This window comes from Branchiostoma belcheri, unplaced genomic scaffold, assembly GCF_001625305.1.
Source record: "Branchiostoma belcheri isolate BF01 breed outbred unplaced genomic scaffold, Haploidv18h27 scaffold12, whole genome shotgun sequence".
In the NCBI taxonomy this organism is placed as follows: domain Eukaryota; kingdom Metazoa; phylum Chordata; class Leptocardii; order Amphioxiformes; family Branchiostomatidae; genus Branchiostoma; species Branchiostoma belcheri.
This window is the reverse complement of record NW_017802602.1, coordinates 1,205,068-1,225,273: the sequence shown is the minus strand read 5'-3', so window position 1 is coordinate 1,225,273 and position 20,206 is coordinate 1,205,068. Positions and strand designations below refer to the sequence as shown.

Below are 20,206 nucleotides of genomic sequence, written 5' to 3'. Positions count from 1 at the left end.
AGTATTGTTCGTACTGTCAGAACTGACAAAGACTTCAAGGCCAACAAACCTTACTAAGAAGGTTTTTCTGCCTTCCTTCCCTCAGGACAAAAAACTGTGTCCTAAGACTTATGTCGAAAAGTACTTGGCCAGGACCAAGCCTCTAAGGAGGGATGAAAAATACTTATTTGTGTCTTTCAAAAAGCCACATAAAGCAGTGGGAACAAGTTCCATCGCACGCTGGATCAAAAGCGTGATGAGCCTAGCAGGCATCGATACTGCCCAGTACAGTGCCCACTCAACCAGAGGTGCGGCATCTTCAGCAGCAGAGAGAAGTGGCCTCTCTACTACAGAAATTCTACGGGCAGCGGACTGGTCCAGCGAGTCCACCTTTGCAACCTTCTACAAGAGGGACCTCGAAGAGAGTGACTTCGGGAGAGCGGTGCTGGACGTGGCTTCAAAATCTGCACATTAATCAGGTATTTGGCCAGTGATAGCACGAAGGGGAGCTGTGAGGGACAATTAATAATTGCCCAAAGGTACACTTACCTGCCGGGTAATTGTGGTTGTCCCTTACAGGTCCACGAGTGCTATCACTGGCCTTCCCTTCCCTTAGTAGTACTACACTACTTCCCTGCCCTATTGGCGTCCAGCACCTCCTGCTGCGCCAAAGAAAAAGAATGAGGACTAGGGCATTATGGGATAGGGGTAACCTTTGAACTTTGACTCTTGGCGTAGTATATGCATATTAAGGAAAACTGCACATTAATCAGGTATTTGGCCAGTGATAGCACTCGTGGACCTGTAAGGGACAACCACAATTACCCGGCAGGTAAGTGTACCTTTGGGCAATTATTAATTATCCACTATAATCATAAAGTGCTGATGAAGATCAGAAGGTGTCTGAAATGATTTTTCACTTGCATGTTTCTGTACCCCAGCGACTGGATGACAGTCCGGATGAAGGGCGTCTCCCTGCCGAGCGCCCTGCACTGCTGGGAACAGTCCACCGCAGCGGCAGCCAGCAGCCCGTCCGACCGGCCGCTCCGCCACGGCCGACACCGCAGCAAGCACCGGGAGGAGGCGGGACCCATGGCGGACGACCCCAGCAGCTACGCCGGCGGGGAGCGGGGAAAGGACCGGCGGAGGGAAGGCAAGGACCTTGGCAGCGGCGACCCCGTGGAGAGGTGTGTCTCTTTTTTTATTGATCATACACACGAACAAAATACAGGACGTAGTAGTGGCGCACTCAAGTTGGGAACTTATTTTGACACCACCACTAAACAAATACATACAATAAAGAAAATAAACATACACTTCAAAATATGTACAATGTTGAATTAAGGGTATTCAAAAGCGCAAGTCCGGTTTCCCATCCAGTGACTGAATGATTACAAAGAAAGGATACTATTGCTCTCTCGTTGCTCATCACTTGTTATGGTGACAATTTCCCCATCACTTTGCTCTGTTTGAAGGCGGATCAGCACTAAGGGCAGGAACAATAAGTTGTTGGTGACTGTTGCTTCAGGAACTGTGCTTTATGATCCAGAACCATGCTCAGGCACGGTTCTGGATAGTCCATGGATATCCAGATCCGTGCTTTATCCAGAACCATGCGCGGGTACGAAAAGAGCTAGGGAAATTTTTCCCGGTACAATGACCCTGTAAATCCCCTACTTAGCCTAGTGACATCCTCCGTAGTTTCCGCCCGCTCCCTAATGTCGCTGACTACCACGGAGCCCAGCAACATTAAGGAGCTGGCAGAAACTACAGAATGGCACCTAGGCTAGTCTTCTCTGTCACCACCAGTGGAAGAGTAGCTTTTCACTTAGCTAAAACTTGATTGGAATCACGCTTTCCTTTTTCCCTTTTTCAGGACCAACAGACGGGAAGGGAGGAGAGGTCGCCGCAGGAATAGACGGAACAGGAGAAACAGGAAACAGAGGAGTCTCCTGTGGGGCCGTGCGGAGCCGCAGGACCCTCCCACGTGTGACTCCCAACTGGTGGACAGCTGCCCCTGGCCGCACTGTAACCCCACCTGCCCCAAACTCCACAACCCGTTCACCGGGGAGGAGATGGACTTCATCCCGCTGATGATGGAACTTGTCGGGATAGACATGAACGCCATCGCCGAACAGATGGGCATGGATCCGGACGAGTTAGTTCGCATGCTGACCAGTTAGACTTCCAGATCCAATGTTTATTGTAAGGCCTTCCTCAGGGGGGCTGAATAGTAGAAAGACTCTACCAGGCTTCGGGAGGCGGCTAGAAAGAGTAGAAATTGGCTAAATAGACAGATAACATGCCGGGGGAGTTGGTCTGCTGGAGAGTACCTTTTGCCGCACCCGGCGTGTTATCTCTCTCTCTATCTGGCCAATTTCTACTCTTTCCAGCCGCCTCCCGAAGCCAGGCAGAGGCTAACTGGAGAGTAGAATTCAGAAAAACTTGATGGAGCTTGTGGGTATAGACATGAACGCTATTGCCGAACAGATGGGCATGGATCCGGACGAGTTAGTTCGCATGCATGTTAGATCAGTTAGACTTCGAACAATGTCCAAGCAGATTCTCTGGTGCAAAAGACCCTTACCTTAGATCCTCCCGCAACTACTGTTGTATCGGTCGACGAGTAGTTCTGACAGAACTTCTCCAGGTACTTCTGTTTTGGGCCGCAGCAGACATGTCTTCTAGTGTATCAAACCCCCAGTTTTTTCCCATCGTTTAGGATTTTCTGCGGAGGGTAGTTCTAGGTCTACCCACATTCGGGATCCACATTTAGCATACATGTACAGGGCAGTAGCTATTCTTCCTGTGGTCCGTTCTAATACCTCGTCAAACTTTTACCCGTGACCAACCATATCTTTTCTAGATCCGTGGTCATTCGCTGAAAAAGTCTTGGTGTTTAACTAAGGGGTGGGAGTTTAGAAAATTGTATATTATTGTACTTATATGGAAAATGAATCGTGAAAATGTTGACTTCTGGCTAGCTGGCCTTTGTTCCTAGGCTGTCATGTTGATTTGTGTAGTAGGTGTAACTAAAAGAGATCTACTATGTACAACATAAGTGGTATGTGTATGTATGATATATATAAGTATAGAGCAATGCACGAGCCAAGTTAACGATTTGTTGATGTCTGAAAAATCAAATCTAGGCTTGGTGAGCGACAATCAACTGAAATTATGTATCTAGAGCATATTAGACATACAGGTTGTAAATTTTCGATATTGTAATTTGTGTACTTATTTTGTGGATAGCGTGTCGATACAAAGAGACAAGATTCTATGCCGTGAATTGAACAAAACGGCAGGAATTTTTAGTAAAGAAAAAAACAAAACAAAGGTAAGGTAGCGGCTACGCAAGGCCAGTATGCCTGAATGTAATATTTGGACAGCATGTATACATGTATGTAATAAAAAAGGTTTGGGTAGGACAGAGGGGCTGTTGTATGGCTAGCCCTGATTGGTGGAGAGGTGGGGGGTTGCTATGACGATATGTAAATGAGGCTTCCATATTAGGTGTATGGTTTTACGTGTCTATTACATGATAATTACCTAAAAGATACCTCAATGTGATTTTGACTAGAATATTCGCCAGTCTGTATTGAAGACTAGAGTGATATTTGACTAGAATGGTGTAACTTCAACTGAAAACAAGTTGCCGCAAATATACGGTGCTGATATATTTAGTAAGACAATTTATCAAATGTCTTTGTTTATCTTGTAATGATAATTTTATTTTTAGACATTATTCCATCCACTTTTAAAGTACGTTTTGTTGGATATATGGAATATCAGATAGAATTACATAAGACAAGAGGTTTATGATGCAAAATAACAAGAAACTGTCAGAATAAAGCAGAATAGTATGAATATTGTACAAAGCTGACAAAATAGTAAATATGTTGGAAAAACTCATGTTTGGTGTGATGTTTTTTTTACCGCCAATAGAATATTTGCATTATTGATTATCCTTTATATCAATAATTGATTATTGACAAACCAACAAATAATCTATCACAAACTTGATGTTTGTGTTTCGAAAATACTCAAAAGATATCACAACACTGACGTAGTACGTAAAAGCAATTCCCTTTTCCGTTGCCTGACAAAAAAAAAGTAAAATCACTACATATATACATATATATAGCTATATATATATCTCTCATCTCTCTCTCTTTCTCTCTCTATATATATACATATATATGTGTGTGTGTGCGTGTGGAAGGTAGAACCCTGGTAGAACGGACGCCCTCGTTTTTTTACACTCACATTCTACTATACTCTCTAGCCTTCATCAAAATGACCAAAAACTTGCCGTAAGTTTCGTGAACGCTTGGTTGCAAGGCGCTACACTGAAGTGAAATACACAAATGTGCAGCTCTAATCGTTGTGATCTTTATCCGTCAATATTATAGCTCATGTTGCTCGGGCTTTTGGTCAGATTAACTATTACCAAAGGTTTGTGCATTTGCATGGAACATAGGTCGGAATTAGGACCCCTCCCGTTACGTAACTGATTTTTAAAAAATCTTATCTACGTTGATAAAGAAGTGTTTCTATTTTCCTGCCTCTCGCACCTTCCTTCCTGTAACGTTAAAACCGCTCTTCTGTGGAGCTCCCTGTACAGACGGTAACTCCAATGTTCTCTTTTTATCTGTTTGTTTTGGGTTTGGAAGACTGATTTTTTTATCTTGTCTAAGTTGATAAAAAGCTATTTTCCTGCCTCTCGCACTTTCCTTCCTGTAACGTTAAAACCCCACGTGTGTGGAGCTCCCTGTACAGACGGTACTCCAATGTTCTCTTTTTACTGTTCTTTTTGGGTTTTGGAAGCCTGACTTTTTACCTTATCTAAGTTGATACAGAACTGTTTCTATTTTCCTGCCTCTCGCACTTTCCTTCCTGTAACGTTAAAACCCCTGAGTAACTGTTTTTTGGCGTTAAAACCCCTCTTCTGTGGAGCTCCCTGTACAGACGGTAACTCCAATGTTCTCTTTTTGCTGTTATTTTTGGGTTTTGGAAGCCTGATTTTTTATCTTATCTAACTTGATAAAGAGCTATTTTCCTGCCTCTCGCACTTTCCTTCCTGTAACGTTAAAACCCCTCTTCTATGGAGCTCCCTGTACAGACGGTACTCCAATGTTCTCTTTTTACTGTTCTTTTGGGGTTTTGGAAGCCTGATTTTTTATCTTATCTAACTTGATAAAGAGCTATTTTCCTGCCTCTCGCACTTTCCTTCCTGTAACGTTAAAACCCCACGTGTGTGGAGCTCCCTGTACAGACGGTACTCCGATGTTCTCTTTTTACTGTTTGTTTTGGGTTTGGAAGCCTGATTTTTTTATCTTATCTAACTTGATAAAGAACTATTTTCCTGCCTCTCGCACTTTCCTTCCTGTAACGTTAAAACCCCACGTGTGTGGAGCTCCCTGTACAGTCGGTACTCCGTCGGTAGGTGGTGCTTTTTCCTGTTGACGATCGCCTCGTCAACACCATCGTCGGGGAAGTAGTGGTACGGGATGGGCTTGTTGTCGGCGTCCCTGCTGTGAATGAATGAATGAATGAATGAATGAATGAATGAATGAATGAATGAATGGATGGATGGATGGATGGATGAATGAATGAACGAATGAATGAATGAATGAAATGAATGAATGAATGAATGAAATGAATGAATGAATGAACGAATGAACGAATAAATGAATGAATGAATGAATGGTTTATTCAGAATAAGAAGCTCTCTCACATCCTATTGTCTGAATTGCAGGTTCCTTTAAAATATTCAAAAATAATATTCATTTATAATATAAAACAAATCATTTTCTTTAACGTTTAAAAGCAATTCTATCACGGCTTAATATTTCATGTATTTCTGTATTTCATGTATACATTTATTGTTATATATCTTAATATGTTATAGTACGTTGTCAGTTGAATTGTCTATTTTTGTATCATTACTGTTTTAGTATGTATTTTGCATGTAGAGAGACAACTGGCAGAGGTGCAATTATGCACCTGTTTTGTCTCTCCTCCATGGCCATGCTACTTGCTGTTGCATTGGAAAGTCTAGTAAATAAATAAAATAAATAGATAAATAGATATTCCCAACCCGCGACCGGACAAGGAATGGTGGGGAAGTAAGGGAGCATTTTGGACACTTAATATTTCATGTATTCGCGACCGGACCTGTAAGGGTAGAAGCCGTACAGAGACAGGTGACTGCAGAAGGTACTGGTGATGAGGACGGTCGTCAGGCCGGAGGAGGGCCGACTGTGGAACCGCCAACCAGCCACCCGGGACGCGATCCTGAGGTGCAAATCAGAGAACAGATCACATATAGATTAACAGTTAGTAAGATATTCATCAATCAATGACTGTTTTAAAAAGACTGGCAATGAAAACATACATTGCCATGGCGACGGTGGTTGCTGTTAGGGTTATTGTTTGCATGGCACTGCCATCATTTCATGATTTTGAGCAAGACAGATATAGTGAGCGCACTCCTCCCCCGAGTGTATAGTGAACGAGCCCCGGGGTCACAGAAAGTAGGGCCATCCTTGGTAGACAGGTCTTCTGGGTCTTCCCAAGGGTTTCCAGGAATGTGGGCATAGATATGGGTCAGGGAAATGCCCGTGGACATTCCATTCCTGTGGACAAAATGCCTGTACCATTCCTAGAATTCTTGCAAACTACACAGTCACAATACTGTGCCATTAGGCTCCTCCCTGAGACGTCGCCAAAAAGTAGCAAACACGTACCCCCAAACTGTATGAATCGTAATGAGGGTTGGGAGCTGCTTAAATCCGACTTACCCCTACCCTGTTAGGAGGGGGGGAGGCCAGAAGACCTGCAAAAGTTTCTATCTAGTTTCAAAACAGGCACTGATTGATGAATAGCATAGCATTTTAAACCATTCGCCTGGGTCTTGGAACAAATAACGGCATTCAGGCTACTAGACTATTAGAATAAGTCTGCAATTACTAATGTGGCTGTGGCAATATTGGCTTGTTTTCGACAGGAAAGAGATCCCAAACAAGTTTTTAAAAGAAGCATGGTGTACTTACGGATTGATGATTTTGTTTTTTCTAAGGTCGTGCTTGCAGGTCCAAAAGTAGAGCGTAAGTCCGTTCGTCCGTGCAGCCGCTTGTAACACAAGTTTCGACTCTCTGTTCCCGACAATCACGGTGTTGTTAAAGTGTCGCAAGCGAGTCGGATACGGGTCGCGAGTCCTGTCTTGCAAGTTAGAAGCGATATCCAGTCTCTTGACCACGTTCGTGTTGACGAATGTCATGTTAGTTCTCCGCCCGACGTCTGTCTCAAACCCCTCCAGGGCGGGAAGGTTCGCGCGGATGACGTAATCCTTCGCGTCGATGTCGTCACCGCAGTGACTGTCCAATAGGATGCCGCCGTTCCCGACGACTGCGCATGTGCTGTACGGACCGAGGTTAGGTGCCGACTGACGCTTCAGCCGATTTTTGCATTTCCTCTTCTTCTTCTTTTTCTCGGTTTGGCATATCGAAGCAGCCGGCTGAGAATTTTCCCACTTGAACCGGATTTTAAAAAGTTTTGCAGGATGAAGCCTCGCCGTAGCAATTCTGTAAGACGGTGAAGAAATCTTACCAACAACGCGGGCTAAAAAAAACAGTACAAGTAACCAATAGGGAGAATAATGTACTAGGGCAGTTTAGCCAGCCAGTTGGAAGGGCGAAATTAAGAGCTGTATAAAAGATATATATATGTGTATATATATATGTGTGTATATATATGTGTGTGTATATACTAGTATATATGAGTGTTTATATATGTGTGTATATATATGTGTGTGTATATACTAGTATATATGTGTGTTTATATATGTGAGTATATATATATGTGTGTGTGTGTGTGTGTATGTGTGTGTGTGTGTGTGTGTGTGTGTGTGTGTGTATATGTACATGTACATATACACACATGTATATATACAACGTTACATATAAGCCTTTTTACTTACAATCTATCTTTCCAACCCCCTTTCCAATAACTGCCGTACTGTAAAGCGAGCTAATTGAACGCAACATCGTTAAAAAATTCCCCGGCATGACTTAACGGGCCAGGGCGGGCGGGCAACACTCCCAGCACCGTAGAGATACCGGAAAGCCTACGGTGGTATACATATGGTCACCACGCTACAAGCTGGCAAGCTATGGGGCTAAAAGATATCACTCTCGCAGAGGTTTAGAGCATTCTGTGTAACATAAATGTGTTGAACACTGATTATATGAGAACTGGGCACATTTTTTACTCCTCCTTTATCTAATTGTTTAGAATGTCTACTTATCTACAGTAATTACCCCAAGGCCGAAGGGCGGTTATGTCTAGTCGATATTGGGACGGCTGAATTGTCACAAGCAGCTTTAGATTTTGATACAGGGGGAGTCGTTTTTTTAATAGAAACCGGCAACTAGGACATCGTAGCGATTTAGCCCCCCCCCCCCAACAGTCCACTGACCTCAGTTGGTCCTTGGCAGCTGATGACGTCAGACCAGATTGCGCAGTACTGTTTTTAGTCAACCGCTGCTGAGGGACAAGATCTGATATCTGTTCACTGGCAAAACATTAAAAAAAACTTGGTGAGATATACTTAGGTATATACCTAGAATATCTGACTTGCTACGGGGTAGCCGTTACAAATGGGGTGGCACCCAGGCTATAATGTTTACCTTCGCATATGGCCTGCTCTGTTAATTCTTACTCAAACACATTCATATATATATGGTCAGACAGGAGTCTAAATCCCTCCTATAAAACTGCAACATGACGCAACCCAACACCAGTTACCATGGTAACAGCCGTCTGGTTGTTGTCATTGACCTTTTGTGGTTGGAACGCAAGAGGAAACAGAACAAAAACGGTAAACATAAATAAACCAAAGCCTATGAGCTATTGCTTGGAGAGTTGTAGTGACCAAGGACGTCTACAACAGACAAAAACTGACCTCAGTAGCGCCTGTTGAAGAACTAGAAGCGTCGCGAAGACAGCCAGGCTGACGACTGACAATTTAATCCGCCTTCCCAGGTCCTTGTTACCTGCGGACGACATGTCGTGGTGTCGCGCTGTCCGTGTGACCTGTCCAGACGCCATGTTTGTCAACCCGCAAGGTGTGACCATGTCTGCTGTACGTGTGGTACGGAAATGGCTGTACAAGTTCGCGAAGTCCAGGTAGGTTGTATACCTTGCACCTATACATGTGAAGGCAGAGCGGAGGAACGGAGCGGAGACAAAGCGTTCACGGATGGACTCCTGGCTACCTAATAATATGTATGTGGCGTTCTCGTGATCTACTGGTCAGACCGTGTCAGAGGATGATTATTTTGTTTGGCCTCCGGCGCTGGTCATCCTTGAGACTACAAACACACAGTACCTGTACTCTCATGCGTGACGGAACTGTTTGTACGTCATAAGGCAGCCGGTACGCGCTGAGGCACATTTCGGAATATATACAGTGACTATATCTTTACATAGGTAGATATGTAAAGGAATGCGTTGTTATTAGAAAAAATACCGAAACTTGTGATTAGCCCACTTTGTAACACTTTATCAAAGACTTGTGCTATCCCTTATTATTTGAATAATTGTGATATAGATATGTTAAGTTTTATTCGACATTAGGTCTTATTCAACACATTTATTTTATTGTTTATTACTCTCTTTATGTAGTTTGCCATACATTGTACAATGTGCAATTGTCGTGCAATAAAGTTCTTCTTCTATATATATAGGATTTACACAGTGTGTATTTTAAACTTATTGCCTTTCTCTTGATAAGAACTTGTTAGTCAGACAAAGCACCTCAAATTTCAAATGTGCAAATGATTTCATTCCAAATGGAGGGCAAAGGTCAGTTATAGCGCAGGCGCAGAGGGCCCAGTTCTAGTATATAGAGATGGCAATGTAATGTAGAGTGTAAAGAAGTCTTTTTCTAGGGAAATGTTGTTGTTTTGGACTTGGATGTTATAGGTAAGGGTTGTAGTATTTTCATTTTGGTGAAAAAACAGACTTGCAGCCATGTTTGTGTTGTCTGGCTGGCTGAAGAAGATATAGGTTTACATGCGGTCATCAGCTGTCCAGAGAGGTCAGGGGTCACTTCTCAATGTTTGGGTAGAATTCTCGCATGGTTTAGGTGCGTAGGATTTTGTCATTTTTTGGGAATGGAGACTTGAGAGGTTGGCCTACCCTGCCAATGTATGTTCTTCAAGGTCTAAAACTCAGGTATATGAATGTTGACCACGTTGTTTTGACATAATTCCCATATATTAACATAGGAAAGCCCTATTACTGTGCTGTGCCCTGCAGGGGGAGGCGAGTCTATTTTATATCAATATGAATGCAGTACCCCCTTAATCTGCAGGGCGGCGTACGGAGTACAGTCCGTAGCTGATCAGCAGCTTAAAATAGCTGGCATTTTTTTTGCGTTTGGCAACAAAGTGTGTGTTTTTTTCATTTCATTACCCTTGCTCTGTTTCATATATCTTCATCTTCATCATCTTTGCCGGGGCTCAAAGATGATGTGAGCCCCGGCTACACCCCCATATAGCCCCTGATGGGGCACTTTAGGGGGGGGAGGCCTTGGTCTAAGGCGGGCAGGCCTCCAGCCTAGCCCGGAAGGACTCAACGGTGGGAGCCATAACTACCGGGCCAGGCAAGGCGTTCCATTGGGGGATTGTGCGAGGGAAGAAGGAATATTTGTAAGCGTCTGTTCGTGCATGTATAGGTTGATATTTATACTGGTGGCTCCCTCGGGTACGCCCTTGGGCTGGCTTGAGCAGGTTGCTGGTTGACATTAATCATATATGATTAATGTCAGAGAATGTAAGTATGTCTGGGAGTAAAAGTATACATATGTCCCTTCCTCTTGTTTTTTTACATGTTAGTAATCGACCTCTTCATCATTCATTCAGGATCTCACATTCTTTAAAAAAAGTACCTTCCCAGCACTGTTCGAATGTGAGAGACAATACTCTTAAGAATTAAGCAATTCCCACTAAGATCATACATCATAAACACTAGCGCGTCGGCAGAACGTACTGCATCTGACCGTAAACCTGATTGTTCCCGAATTTCCTTGGATGTTTGGTCAACGTTGCAACAGAATTGTGCCTGTTGCAGACAATATATTTTCCAACACAACATTTGAATACGGCCTTAAACCAGACGTTCTGCGGAAGTGCTATGCACAATACATTACAGCTTTCGCGCAGACGTGCTGATATCTAATCTCCATCAGACTCATTTGCAGGCTGAATGAATAATAGAAATCGGCCTAAAAGAATGTTGCATGCAAACTGGACCCTCTATGGCCGGCCAACTCCCCTAGCCAGCTACATTCTTTTAGACCGATTTCTGCAAAGGAGTCTGGTGGAGACTACTGATATTAACTTTCTTACATTGTCCGTTGCTCTGGCGGTACCACGAATGTCACCGATCACCAGGCTCCATCCACACACATTAACACTAATACGTTGATGAAGGTTAGACATCCAGGTAAGACAATAATTAAAATCAAATCAAACTCTGCTACTGGATAAATAACGGAGATAACTTCCAGACGTTTCGAGTGACATCCGCCACTCTTCTTCACTCCTCTTCACTAAGTGAACTGAGAGCACAAGTCGACACTAGTCACAAGGGAAGGAACTAGAAAAAACAGTGGAACATGACAAAGACTTGTGTCACTATTATACATGTATACTGAAGAAGAGTGAGGGATGTCACTCAAAACGTCCTGAAGTTATCTCCGTTGTTTATCTAAGTTGTAGAGTTATATTTGCACTTGAACAAAAACACTGGTACATCCAGAAGAAAACCTCGCCATAACAACTCACGGCCTTTCTCAACATTTACTCATGAAGGTTAAACCTGGTTTATTCTGAAGCTGAACTGCTAAAACTCGCTCCATCTCTTGTTAATGAGTTACTAATGCGTAAGCCAGTAGTAGAGTTTGATTTGTTTTTGAACATAAACACTGGTACATCCAGAAGAAAACCTCGTCATAACAACTCACGGCCTTTCTCAACATTTACTCATGAAGGTTAAACCTGGTTTATTCTGAAGCTGCGCGACTAAACCACGCTCCATTGTTAATGAGTTACTAATACGTGTTTTCAATTCTATAACCGCCCGCCCACCCAAAATAGGTTTGCGAACATACCGCGATCTATATATGGTTCAGCGGCCGTAACGCCCTGCAAGTGATAGCTAAAATAAAAAGAGGATAACTCCCCCTTAACATTCTCCATCACTCTATCCGGTACGCAAAGTTTCACACGTAAAATCTACAAGCAGCCCGTTGCAAAGATTTTGGTGATCAAAGTTCTTGGATAGATGCAGATTTTCTGGGCATTGCGTTGGCCGTTGAGAAGTTTTTTCTGTCATTACTCAAAGCATTTCTTCGTAAATTGGCACAGACATCCTGCTATGGGAAAACAGCACTTACTCATACCGCTGGCAATTAATATATCGAATCACTTATAAAAATTATTGCCTTAAATCTTAGTCTAAATAATATATATCAAAGGTTGTCTCTTTTGGGGTTAGCCAGTCCAATGTGGTTTTATCCATGATCAACATACAGCGTTTACCAATTGCTTGTAATGTTGTCCGATACTTAGAAGGATAGAAGAGAAAAAAGTAACCAACAAATTATATTCGCCAGAAAAAAGATTTCCATTGTAACGTTACATAATATAGATATAGTATCATCAAAATCATCTGCCTGCACCGTCGTCTGAATGCGAGAAAGCGAGAAGTCTTGGCAGTGCGAGATCACGTCATTATGTCATTCCTTAAAGACGACAACGTCTTATATTTACACGTACACTTAAAGAAGACACTTTCCGAAACTCTTCATACTAACATTAAGCGGTCGACAGTGTACTTTTGGGGATCCCTTTAAATTTGACCCCACAGAAAGCCTATGTATTGGACTAAAGCAATCACTATAAATGATGCTATCAGTATGTACACGTCTGTTTTTATCTGTTCATTCTACTTTGTGATGCATTCCAGTGGAAAGTGTTGCACATAGGTGAATGCTTCAAACAAGTTCTCATACGCAGTTCTATAGGACACTTTCCTCATGCACCCATCACTAATTACTGCTTTGCTAGATTGGACATTATTATTTAGGACCTTAAAATTAATAGATTCACACTTTTATATTATAGTCCTTCAGAATGCACCAACAAAGTCATCATGCTTTATTCCGTGTCCCAGTGTTGAGTTCTGGTTCAGACTGGAGCGTTCCTAGAATGCCTCTGCGGTCAGTGAAGCAGGCAGAAGACGACCCATGCTCCCACATACCAACACACCATAGTCCAATCAGTAATCGTCGCTTGGAGTTCTCACACTCGCAGTCTCCAATAGATTCTTTAATAATCAAACTTCGCATGACATAAACGTTAGCTCTCTGATACATATCAAGTAAGGTACACGCAGGACAACGCTTGGCACCGTAAAGTATCCAGTGTAATGTATCAAAGCAGCGTCTGCCCTTGCTACATTTATATAGACAATGCGACATGCTATCGTCTCAGGTTTCAAGTCACAGTTTTTGTTTACACCCCACGACAGCTGTTTTGCCAAAGCATCATTTCATGCTAACGGAGATCGATCAGATATAAAGCCGATGTGAAACACATCGCCTGTATCTAACACCTGCAAGGGTTTTTACCACTCAAACTTTACACCTTTGGCTTTTCTTGCGTTTAGTTATCGTCGTTTGTTCTGCATGTAGCGACCAGCGACACATCCAGATCGATGTTGGACATAGCGATGGAGTTGGGCTGCACTTCTCGGTGAATCTTGTAAGGTTTCTTTCTCCGCCAAGCGTCTTGTTCATTCCTACGGTTTGGGAGATGACAGAGAAACGTGACCGTAGTAGCGGGTCATACCCTGAACAGAGACGGGGGGCGACACAGGTTATCTGGCACGTACGACCCGCTACTACGGCCACGTGTCTCCGACGCCACGTTCCAAGAGTAGACGGGTCCATTCCGTGAACAAGTTTGAAGGAGTCAGCCGGAAATTTGGGGTAAGTCCCTACTTCATTCCAGTGTTGGAAAGAAAGCTTAGTCTTTATTTCTTCATGGCGTTAGATACAGTTGAAGAAGCCGAGTAGCACAGTGTTGGGTGAACCCTGAAAATTCCTACAGCTAGCGTCTAGGGCAGGTCATTACACGTTTTCCCTCCAATGACTCGCTGCCATTGCCACCGGAACTAGCCAGAGAAACGTCGTCGCGAGAGGCTGAAATCTACCTCACATCTTCTTCTCACACTTTTTGCTTCATAAACAAAAACTCTGTTGTTGTTTGTTGTTTTTGTTGCTGCTTTTTTTCGTTGTTATTCCATCAGCTGGTGTTTGGCGACGTACGAGTATGTTTTTATGTATCTTGACCGCTGGCCGGGTGTGGCGCGGATGGTGGGACGGAGGTGGTCAGGTACGAAGTCCGACGGGCGGCCGACGAACACCCTTCTCCCACCGCCGCCGGCTGCCCCTCCGCCGCCCTGCGCCGAGCCCCGGACCGTCCATGAGGGCTGGCCGCCCCCCGCGGCCGCGTCCTGGCTGCTCACAGGAGCTGCTGCTGAAGACGACTCCAGGACGCTGGCAGCGGCGGAGGCCGACTGCTGCTGGGCTGAGACCGCGGACGTTTGTTGTTGTTGCACGGTAGTGCTGGTTGTTTTCTGTGTGGCCGCCGCGGCGCTCGCCTGGGCCTGTGACGGGGCAGCGGAGGCAGCGGCAGCGGCTGACGATTGCTGCGCCCCCGCCTCACCGGCAGCCCCCAGCTCCCTGACCGGCGACCCCTCGCGTGTGGCCGACGCGGAGCCGCTCGCAGACGCGCCCCGGCTCCGGACCCTCTTGGAAGCCGCGTCCACCGTCCTGGCCAGCTTCCCTTTGTCAACGTGCAGGTCGTACACGACGTTGGCGTATCCGGACAAGTCGACGTGCCCTACCACTTCCGCCGCCTCGTAGTCGGCTCGGGCCTGGGCCGACAGGTGGGCGGGCGCAGCCTGAGGCGCAGCCGCGGGCGTGTTTGTCGGAGCCTCCGCCATCCTTGGCGTGTTCGCTACCTTCACGGGCTGAGGAGGTGGAGCTTGCTGCTGCTGTGGTGGTGGTGCAGACGGCCGGTTCTGGACGGGCTGCTCGTACTTCTGCGGAGGCGGCAGCTTACTTTGAGCTCTGGTGTGCACGGTGTGGCGAAGCTCCTCCGTGGACACGCTGATGATCGTCGGGCCGGTTCTCCTGCTGATGAACTTCTTCCCCTCTCTCCAGGGGGGCGTGGGGGAGGGGGGTCGGTCTCCGCCGGGGGGTATGCCTGTGGAGGTGGTGGCCACGGGCGGGGCGACGCTGTGCAGTTGCTCGAAAGTCGGGATGTTCTGCCTGAATCCGGGCCAAGTTCCCGGCCCTCCTTGCGACGCTTGGCTGCAAAAATAGACAAGAGAAAGACAAGAAGTGTTACTTTATGAGACTTTCAAGGAAATGGACATTGTCATCAAGTGTAAGTCGATTCTAGAAGTGGCATCACTTCACAAGAAAATTAAGAAAACAACAAGAAATAGTCATGCCTTCAAGTACCAGTGAAAGTTATCAACCAAGGATTTAGCCAAAACTCATTCTTCCCTAGAACTATCGCAGAGTGGTACTCGCTGTGACTGAGTACAGTAGGGGCATTTATGACTTGCCCATCTAATATATCATAGAAATAGTTAGGCCTTTGTTTAGAGAAGAAACATTTTGCTAGACGTAGCTATTAACAAAAGTTTAATTTGCGCCAAGGGTCAATACTGGGCAAGACCTGATAAGACAAACGATATAATTACTTTGAAGATGTAAGAGCGAAAACAAGGACGGGAGGGGTGGTGAAGATCAAAGCACTGCACCAGTCATGTTGCAAACAAACATTTTATGGTGTTTATGTTGGCATGAGTCACATTGTGCATCGCACTGTCATGTTACTACGATGCGCTGCCAAACGTCAATACACGATGCGACTGATCCACGACATGAATACGAGGAATTCTAAAGACCGCATGAAACCGGTGTGTTCAGGTTTGTCATGTTATAATGAGTTGAAGGGATACACAAACAATCTTTCAAAACTTACTCTATTGCCAGTATCATTTTATCAGCCCCTACACTGTACGTAAGGACATGTAAGTACGTACATGTTCATGTACAGCTACTCTCAACAGTTGTTTTGGAAAGTTAGGGAAGCCAGAACCATGTAATGTTAAGAGATAAAATGGATTTCTGAATGAGCTGATGTGTAAGTCAGCCTCTAGTTTTACTAAAATACACGCCAGTTTCTCACGATAATGATTCAATGTCTACAAATGCACGTTTGAATCTGTGGCGTGTATGGAAACAGGTGGATGATGATTTTAAACAGACTTTCTACTATTTCCTCTTCACACCTACAGATGTAACGTTCTAAAGAGGAATCCACCCCCATTTTTACTACGACTAATGCATTTCCTCACGATAACGATTCAATGTCTACGCGTTTAAATCTGTGGCGTGTATAGAAACAGGTGGATGATGCCATTTCTACCCTTTCTTCTTCACACCTACAGATGTAACATTCTACAGAGGAAACCACGGCCATTTCCTATCCCTGAAAGGTCTCGATGTGACGCCCGGTGCAGCAGCTGTCCTCTGCATGTCCACCAGCCTGACCTGGGCTGCCACAGACATCCTCAATCACCCCAACCGACACGGAAAAACCATGGAAGGCTCCAATTAAGCCTGCAATGTCCCTTATATGCTGCTGACGATTTCACGTATAAGGGAGCGGCAATGAAACTGTGGCTTTTATTTCTGCTTTGGTTTCTAGGATTAGAATTTCATGTTAAATTGATTGTTGCACCTTTTGAACAGAGCATGGCCTTGACGAGACGGACTGTATTTAGATGCCCACAGACTAGATTCAGCTGCATCTATAACCACTTAAACGTTTGTACGATACCGGATATGTCATGTTGATGAACAAAGCTTAGTTTTAGCAGACCAGACTGTTGAGGTGAAGGTAAAAGTGAGTTTAAACGTTTTTTCACGAACCCGCATAGCGATCCAATCGCTGGTGACGCAGCAGGTTTTGAACAAACAAACACTTAAATTTTAAAAGTACCCCGCAAACAACTTCCCAGCGGACCGAGGTGTCTGAACTTCCAACCTCGATCCTCCACTTATGGTAGGGATTGCCACGACTATCTGCCTGCTACTTTACAAAGAGAGGTTAAATATGCGACAGTACCTCGGTAATGCCCTGTATCGATGTCGGTCCCACCCTGTTACATCCAAGTCGTAATATGTTCAGCCAAACTGAGACCCGATAAGGAGACCTGAATGTTTTGCCGAACATAAATATCTCCCCTGGGGATCGCGCCACTTTACAACGGACCTTCGGGAATTTCCCGTGAAAGCAAACCGATACAGCATCCTCTTACCCGTCACGATAGCACCGTGCGTTAGCCTGGATATCATAAACTGGAGTGATTACTACAAACTAGGAGTGTGAGGGGGGCAAATTTCAGTCTTTAGGGACGAAGCGAGTTACAGAGTGGACGGAGAGACCACCTCTGCGGATAGTGGGCCGCTCCAGGAGCTGAATTTGCTGCATAACTCCGCAGGCTCCGCGCAGCAGCACACGGGTTTGATGACACCCAATCCTCGGTGGTACCATCGGCTATTTTCAGTCTCACAATCCAGAATGGCGCTGCTCCTACAGCTTTGGGCAGTCCACGCAGACAAACTATTTTGCTACGTGGTTCAAGTTTCTTTTCTCGGATTTAAAATGAAATGAAACGAAAGATGAGGTTCTGGTGAATCGAAAGTGACGACGATTCATCCAAGATGAAAGAAACTATTTGCTAATTGATCTTTGATGCACCTGTACATTATAACAGAGGGTTATATACAAGCTCGGTCAAGTGCAAAGTCTGTTCATTGATTACTGTAGTTAATATGTTTATGATATATTACAGAATGTGGTTATAACCAATATTTGCATTTCCTGTGGTAATTTGGGCCTACCAAATAGGAGCACACTGCTGCAAATCTACTGCTATTAACGTGTTGTTATGAAATGATTATAGTTTTTCAAGTTCAAATGTGGACTTAGTAATGTCCCAACTGCAATAGTTATTCTATTTGATCACCATTGCCGATGAAACGCCATATTTTCATTCTCACATGCTGCAGCAAAGCTACTTCTATGAAAACATTACCAATGACTTTTTGCTGGGGCTTCATGTTAAGAATGCATCAAACTTAGACCACCTAAGTCAAGCAAATCCGCACATGTTTGCGTAGTGGTCATCTCGTGCATTATTGTGCGCGTTGATTCATTAGTCGCGATGTTAGAATTCTTGTCAACAACGCTTTATTTTTCTTCTGAAAGTCGATCCAAACCAATCCATCATCAAAGTTTTCAAACTCCGGACTGAGTGTAAACAAACACTAAGAATCCCCCCTCACCTTGCGGCGGCATCACCCTTCCGTAGATGCGCTACGTCTGCTCTCGTCTGTCCCTTCCACTTCCACCACTCCTTCTCGTAGTGCTCTCTCCTGTCGCTCTCTTCCTCCACATGCCCCCATTGCTGCGACGTCTGTCGTTGCACAGCGGCCATTCTCAACCCATCCGGTCCTTCCGGAGTGTCTAGTCCAGGCAGTAACGTGCAGGTAAACTCTCCCCGGTGTGGCACCAGGCTCCTAGCCCGATCGAGCTCTCTCACTCTCCCTGCGTCACAAGCGTTGTAGCGCGTCTCTCCCCCGACTGGCCCGCCTACACGGACTAGAGGTGCTCCGGCCTCTCCCAATGCGCTGAGTTCTGTTATTTCAGGACGGACATCCAGTAAGACTATCGGGCGTGTGTCACACTATCCCAATTCCTGGGATACCTGTGGGTGCGCTTGAATGAGAGCCATGAGACGAGATGACACGTAGCCTCCTCACGCTTGGGGGCTGTTTCCAGAGGCTACGTACTTGTAATAGGCTAGCTCCTCGGCTCCAGGACCTACACAGGCTAGTTCCTCGGCTCCAGGGCCTACACAGGCCAGCTCCTCGGCTCCAGGGCCTACATAGACCAGCTCCTCGGCTCCAGGTCCTACACAGGCCAGCTCCTGGGCTACAGGACCTACACAGGCTAGATCCTTGGCTCCAGGGCCTACACAGGCCAGCTCCTCGGCTCCAGTGCCAACATGCCCCCAAGAAAATTTTACCACAGACCCCCTCAGTTATTATAGACCCTGAGAAACAGTTTGACCAGATCAGACACAGATGATACTGGAACGCTCAGTATTTTTGCGTAGGCCCCACAATGGAACAGCAGAGTCCAATGTTACACCTCTGCCATTAAATCTACGAGTCTGGCATCCAGGCTATTCGCCTCTGCTTGAAGCTTACTCGCATTCTCTATCCACCCCACGCTTCTCTTCTTTTGGTCTCCCTCGGAAAACAGATGCTAGTTTGGAGGTATTTGGTTATAAGGGCGGCACGTGCTTACAGCGAAATGGGCAAAGCACCATCACGGCAATGCAGAGGGTTGAAATACCGAGGGAAAAGCTGTTTGTTGTTTTGGAGATGCAGGTTGCCAAGCGCTTCCCACATTCATCATGTGTCGAACATGTCACACACGGGGCAGCTGTAACTGGATAGCCCCAAACCGGTATGAACATGACCCGGGATAACCTGTTTGTCAAGCTGGGTGGGGCCGGTTTATACCCTCTTAAACAGGGAAACTGCTGCTCTATTCAACAAGCTTTAGGCATCTGTATCATAAAACTACTACCAAGGATAGGTCATCGTATATGGCTGAGAAGAATAATTATAGCAAAACGTGTGGCAAGCCTAAATTAGTTTATTTTACTTAATAACTCAGGCCCGTTGCCCATCGTTGGGGATCAGCCATGAACTAGTTCTCACCAGTTTATGTCGGTTCCCTGGAAATAACGCGACGTGAGAATGCAGACGGTTGTTGACGTGCAAAACATGTATTTAGGGTGGACGTCGTCATAAATCTCAATTACTCAAGTACCATATATCAAGTGCGTTGCGAAACAAAATACGTTTGTGTAAGATTTTATTCAACTCTGTAGCTTCATAGTGATGGGTGTTTTCTTCACATTTTAGCGAGGATTGACCATTCGAAATCCTCTGATATTCTAATATTGCTATGGTATATGAGACGTATATATATACGTA

At 45.0% G+C, this 20,206-nt stretch overlaps 3 protein-coding genes across 3 annotated transcripts in view; 1 reads left to right on the top strand and 2 right to left on the bottom strand.

Annotated features, from left to right (window-relative positions):
• The window catches only part of LOC109462893 (palmitoleoyl-protein carboxylesterase NOTUM-like), a 36,968-nt gene extending 34,799 nt beyond the window's left edge, over positions 1–2,169 (top strand). The window contains exons 13-14 of the mRNA XM_019759523.1: positions 921–983; positions 1,925–2,169. Of these exons, the coding sequence (XP_019615082.1) occupies positions 921–983; positions 1,925–2,162 (301 nt within the window). The 3' untranslated portion in view covers positions 2,163–2,169. The remainder of the gene's footprint in view (positions 1–920; positions 984–1,924) is intronic.
• Positions 2,170–5,320: 3,151 nt separating this feature from the next.
• On the bottom strand, positions 5,321–8,123 carry LOC109462634 (CMP-N-acetylneuraminate-poly-alpha-2,8-sialyltransferase-like). The gene is made up of 4 exons (XM_019759197.1): positions 8,112–8,123; positions 7,035–7,498; positions 6,157–6,276; positions 5,321–5,513 (listed from the first exon to the last, which is right to left on the bottom strand). The coding sequence occupies exons 1-4, from the start codon at positions 8,121–8,123 to the stop codon at positions 5,321–5,323; spliced, it is 789 nt and encodes a 262-aa protein (XP_019614756.1).
• Positions 8,124–13,190: 5,067 nt separating this feature from the next.
• LOC109462897 (serine/arginine repetitive matrix protein 1-like) lies at positions 13,191–19,036 on the bottom strand. The gene is made up of 2 exons (XM_019759528.1): positions 18,482–19,036; positions 13,191–15,427 (listed from the first exon to the last, which is right to left on the bottom strand). The coding sequence occupies exons 1-2, from the start codon at positions 18,631–18,633 to the stop codon at positions 14,347–14,349; spliced, it is 1,233 nt and encodes a 410-aa protein (XP_019615087.1). The 5' UTR covers positions 18,634–19,036; the 3' UTR covers positions 13,191–14,346.
• Positions 19,037–20,206: the final 1,170 nt, after the last annotated feature.

Bases quoted from the DNA above. Each gene is read 5' to 3' on its own strand.
- LOC109462634 (XM_019759197.1), bottom strand. The intron at 6,277-7,034 runs GTAAGTACACCA...TTTGCACCTCAG, and splicing joins AAAAACAAAATCATCAATCC to GATCGCGTCCCGGGTGGCTG. The intron at 5,514-6,156 runs GTCCGGTCGCGA...ATTCATTCACAG, and splicing joins TACGGCTTCTACCCTTACAG to CAGGGACGCCGACAACAAGC.
- LOC109462897 (XM_019759528.1), bottom strand. From the start codon at position 18,633: ATGGCCGCTGTGCAACGACAGACGTCGCAGCAATGGGGGCATGTGGAG. The intron at 15,428-18,481 runs GTGAGGGGGGAT...CTATTTTTGCAG, and splicing joins AAGGGTGATGCCGCCGCAAG to CCAAGCGTCGCAAGGAGGGC.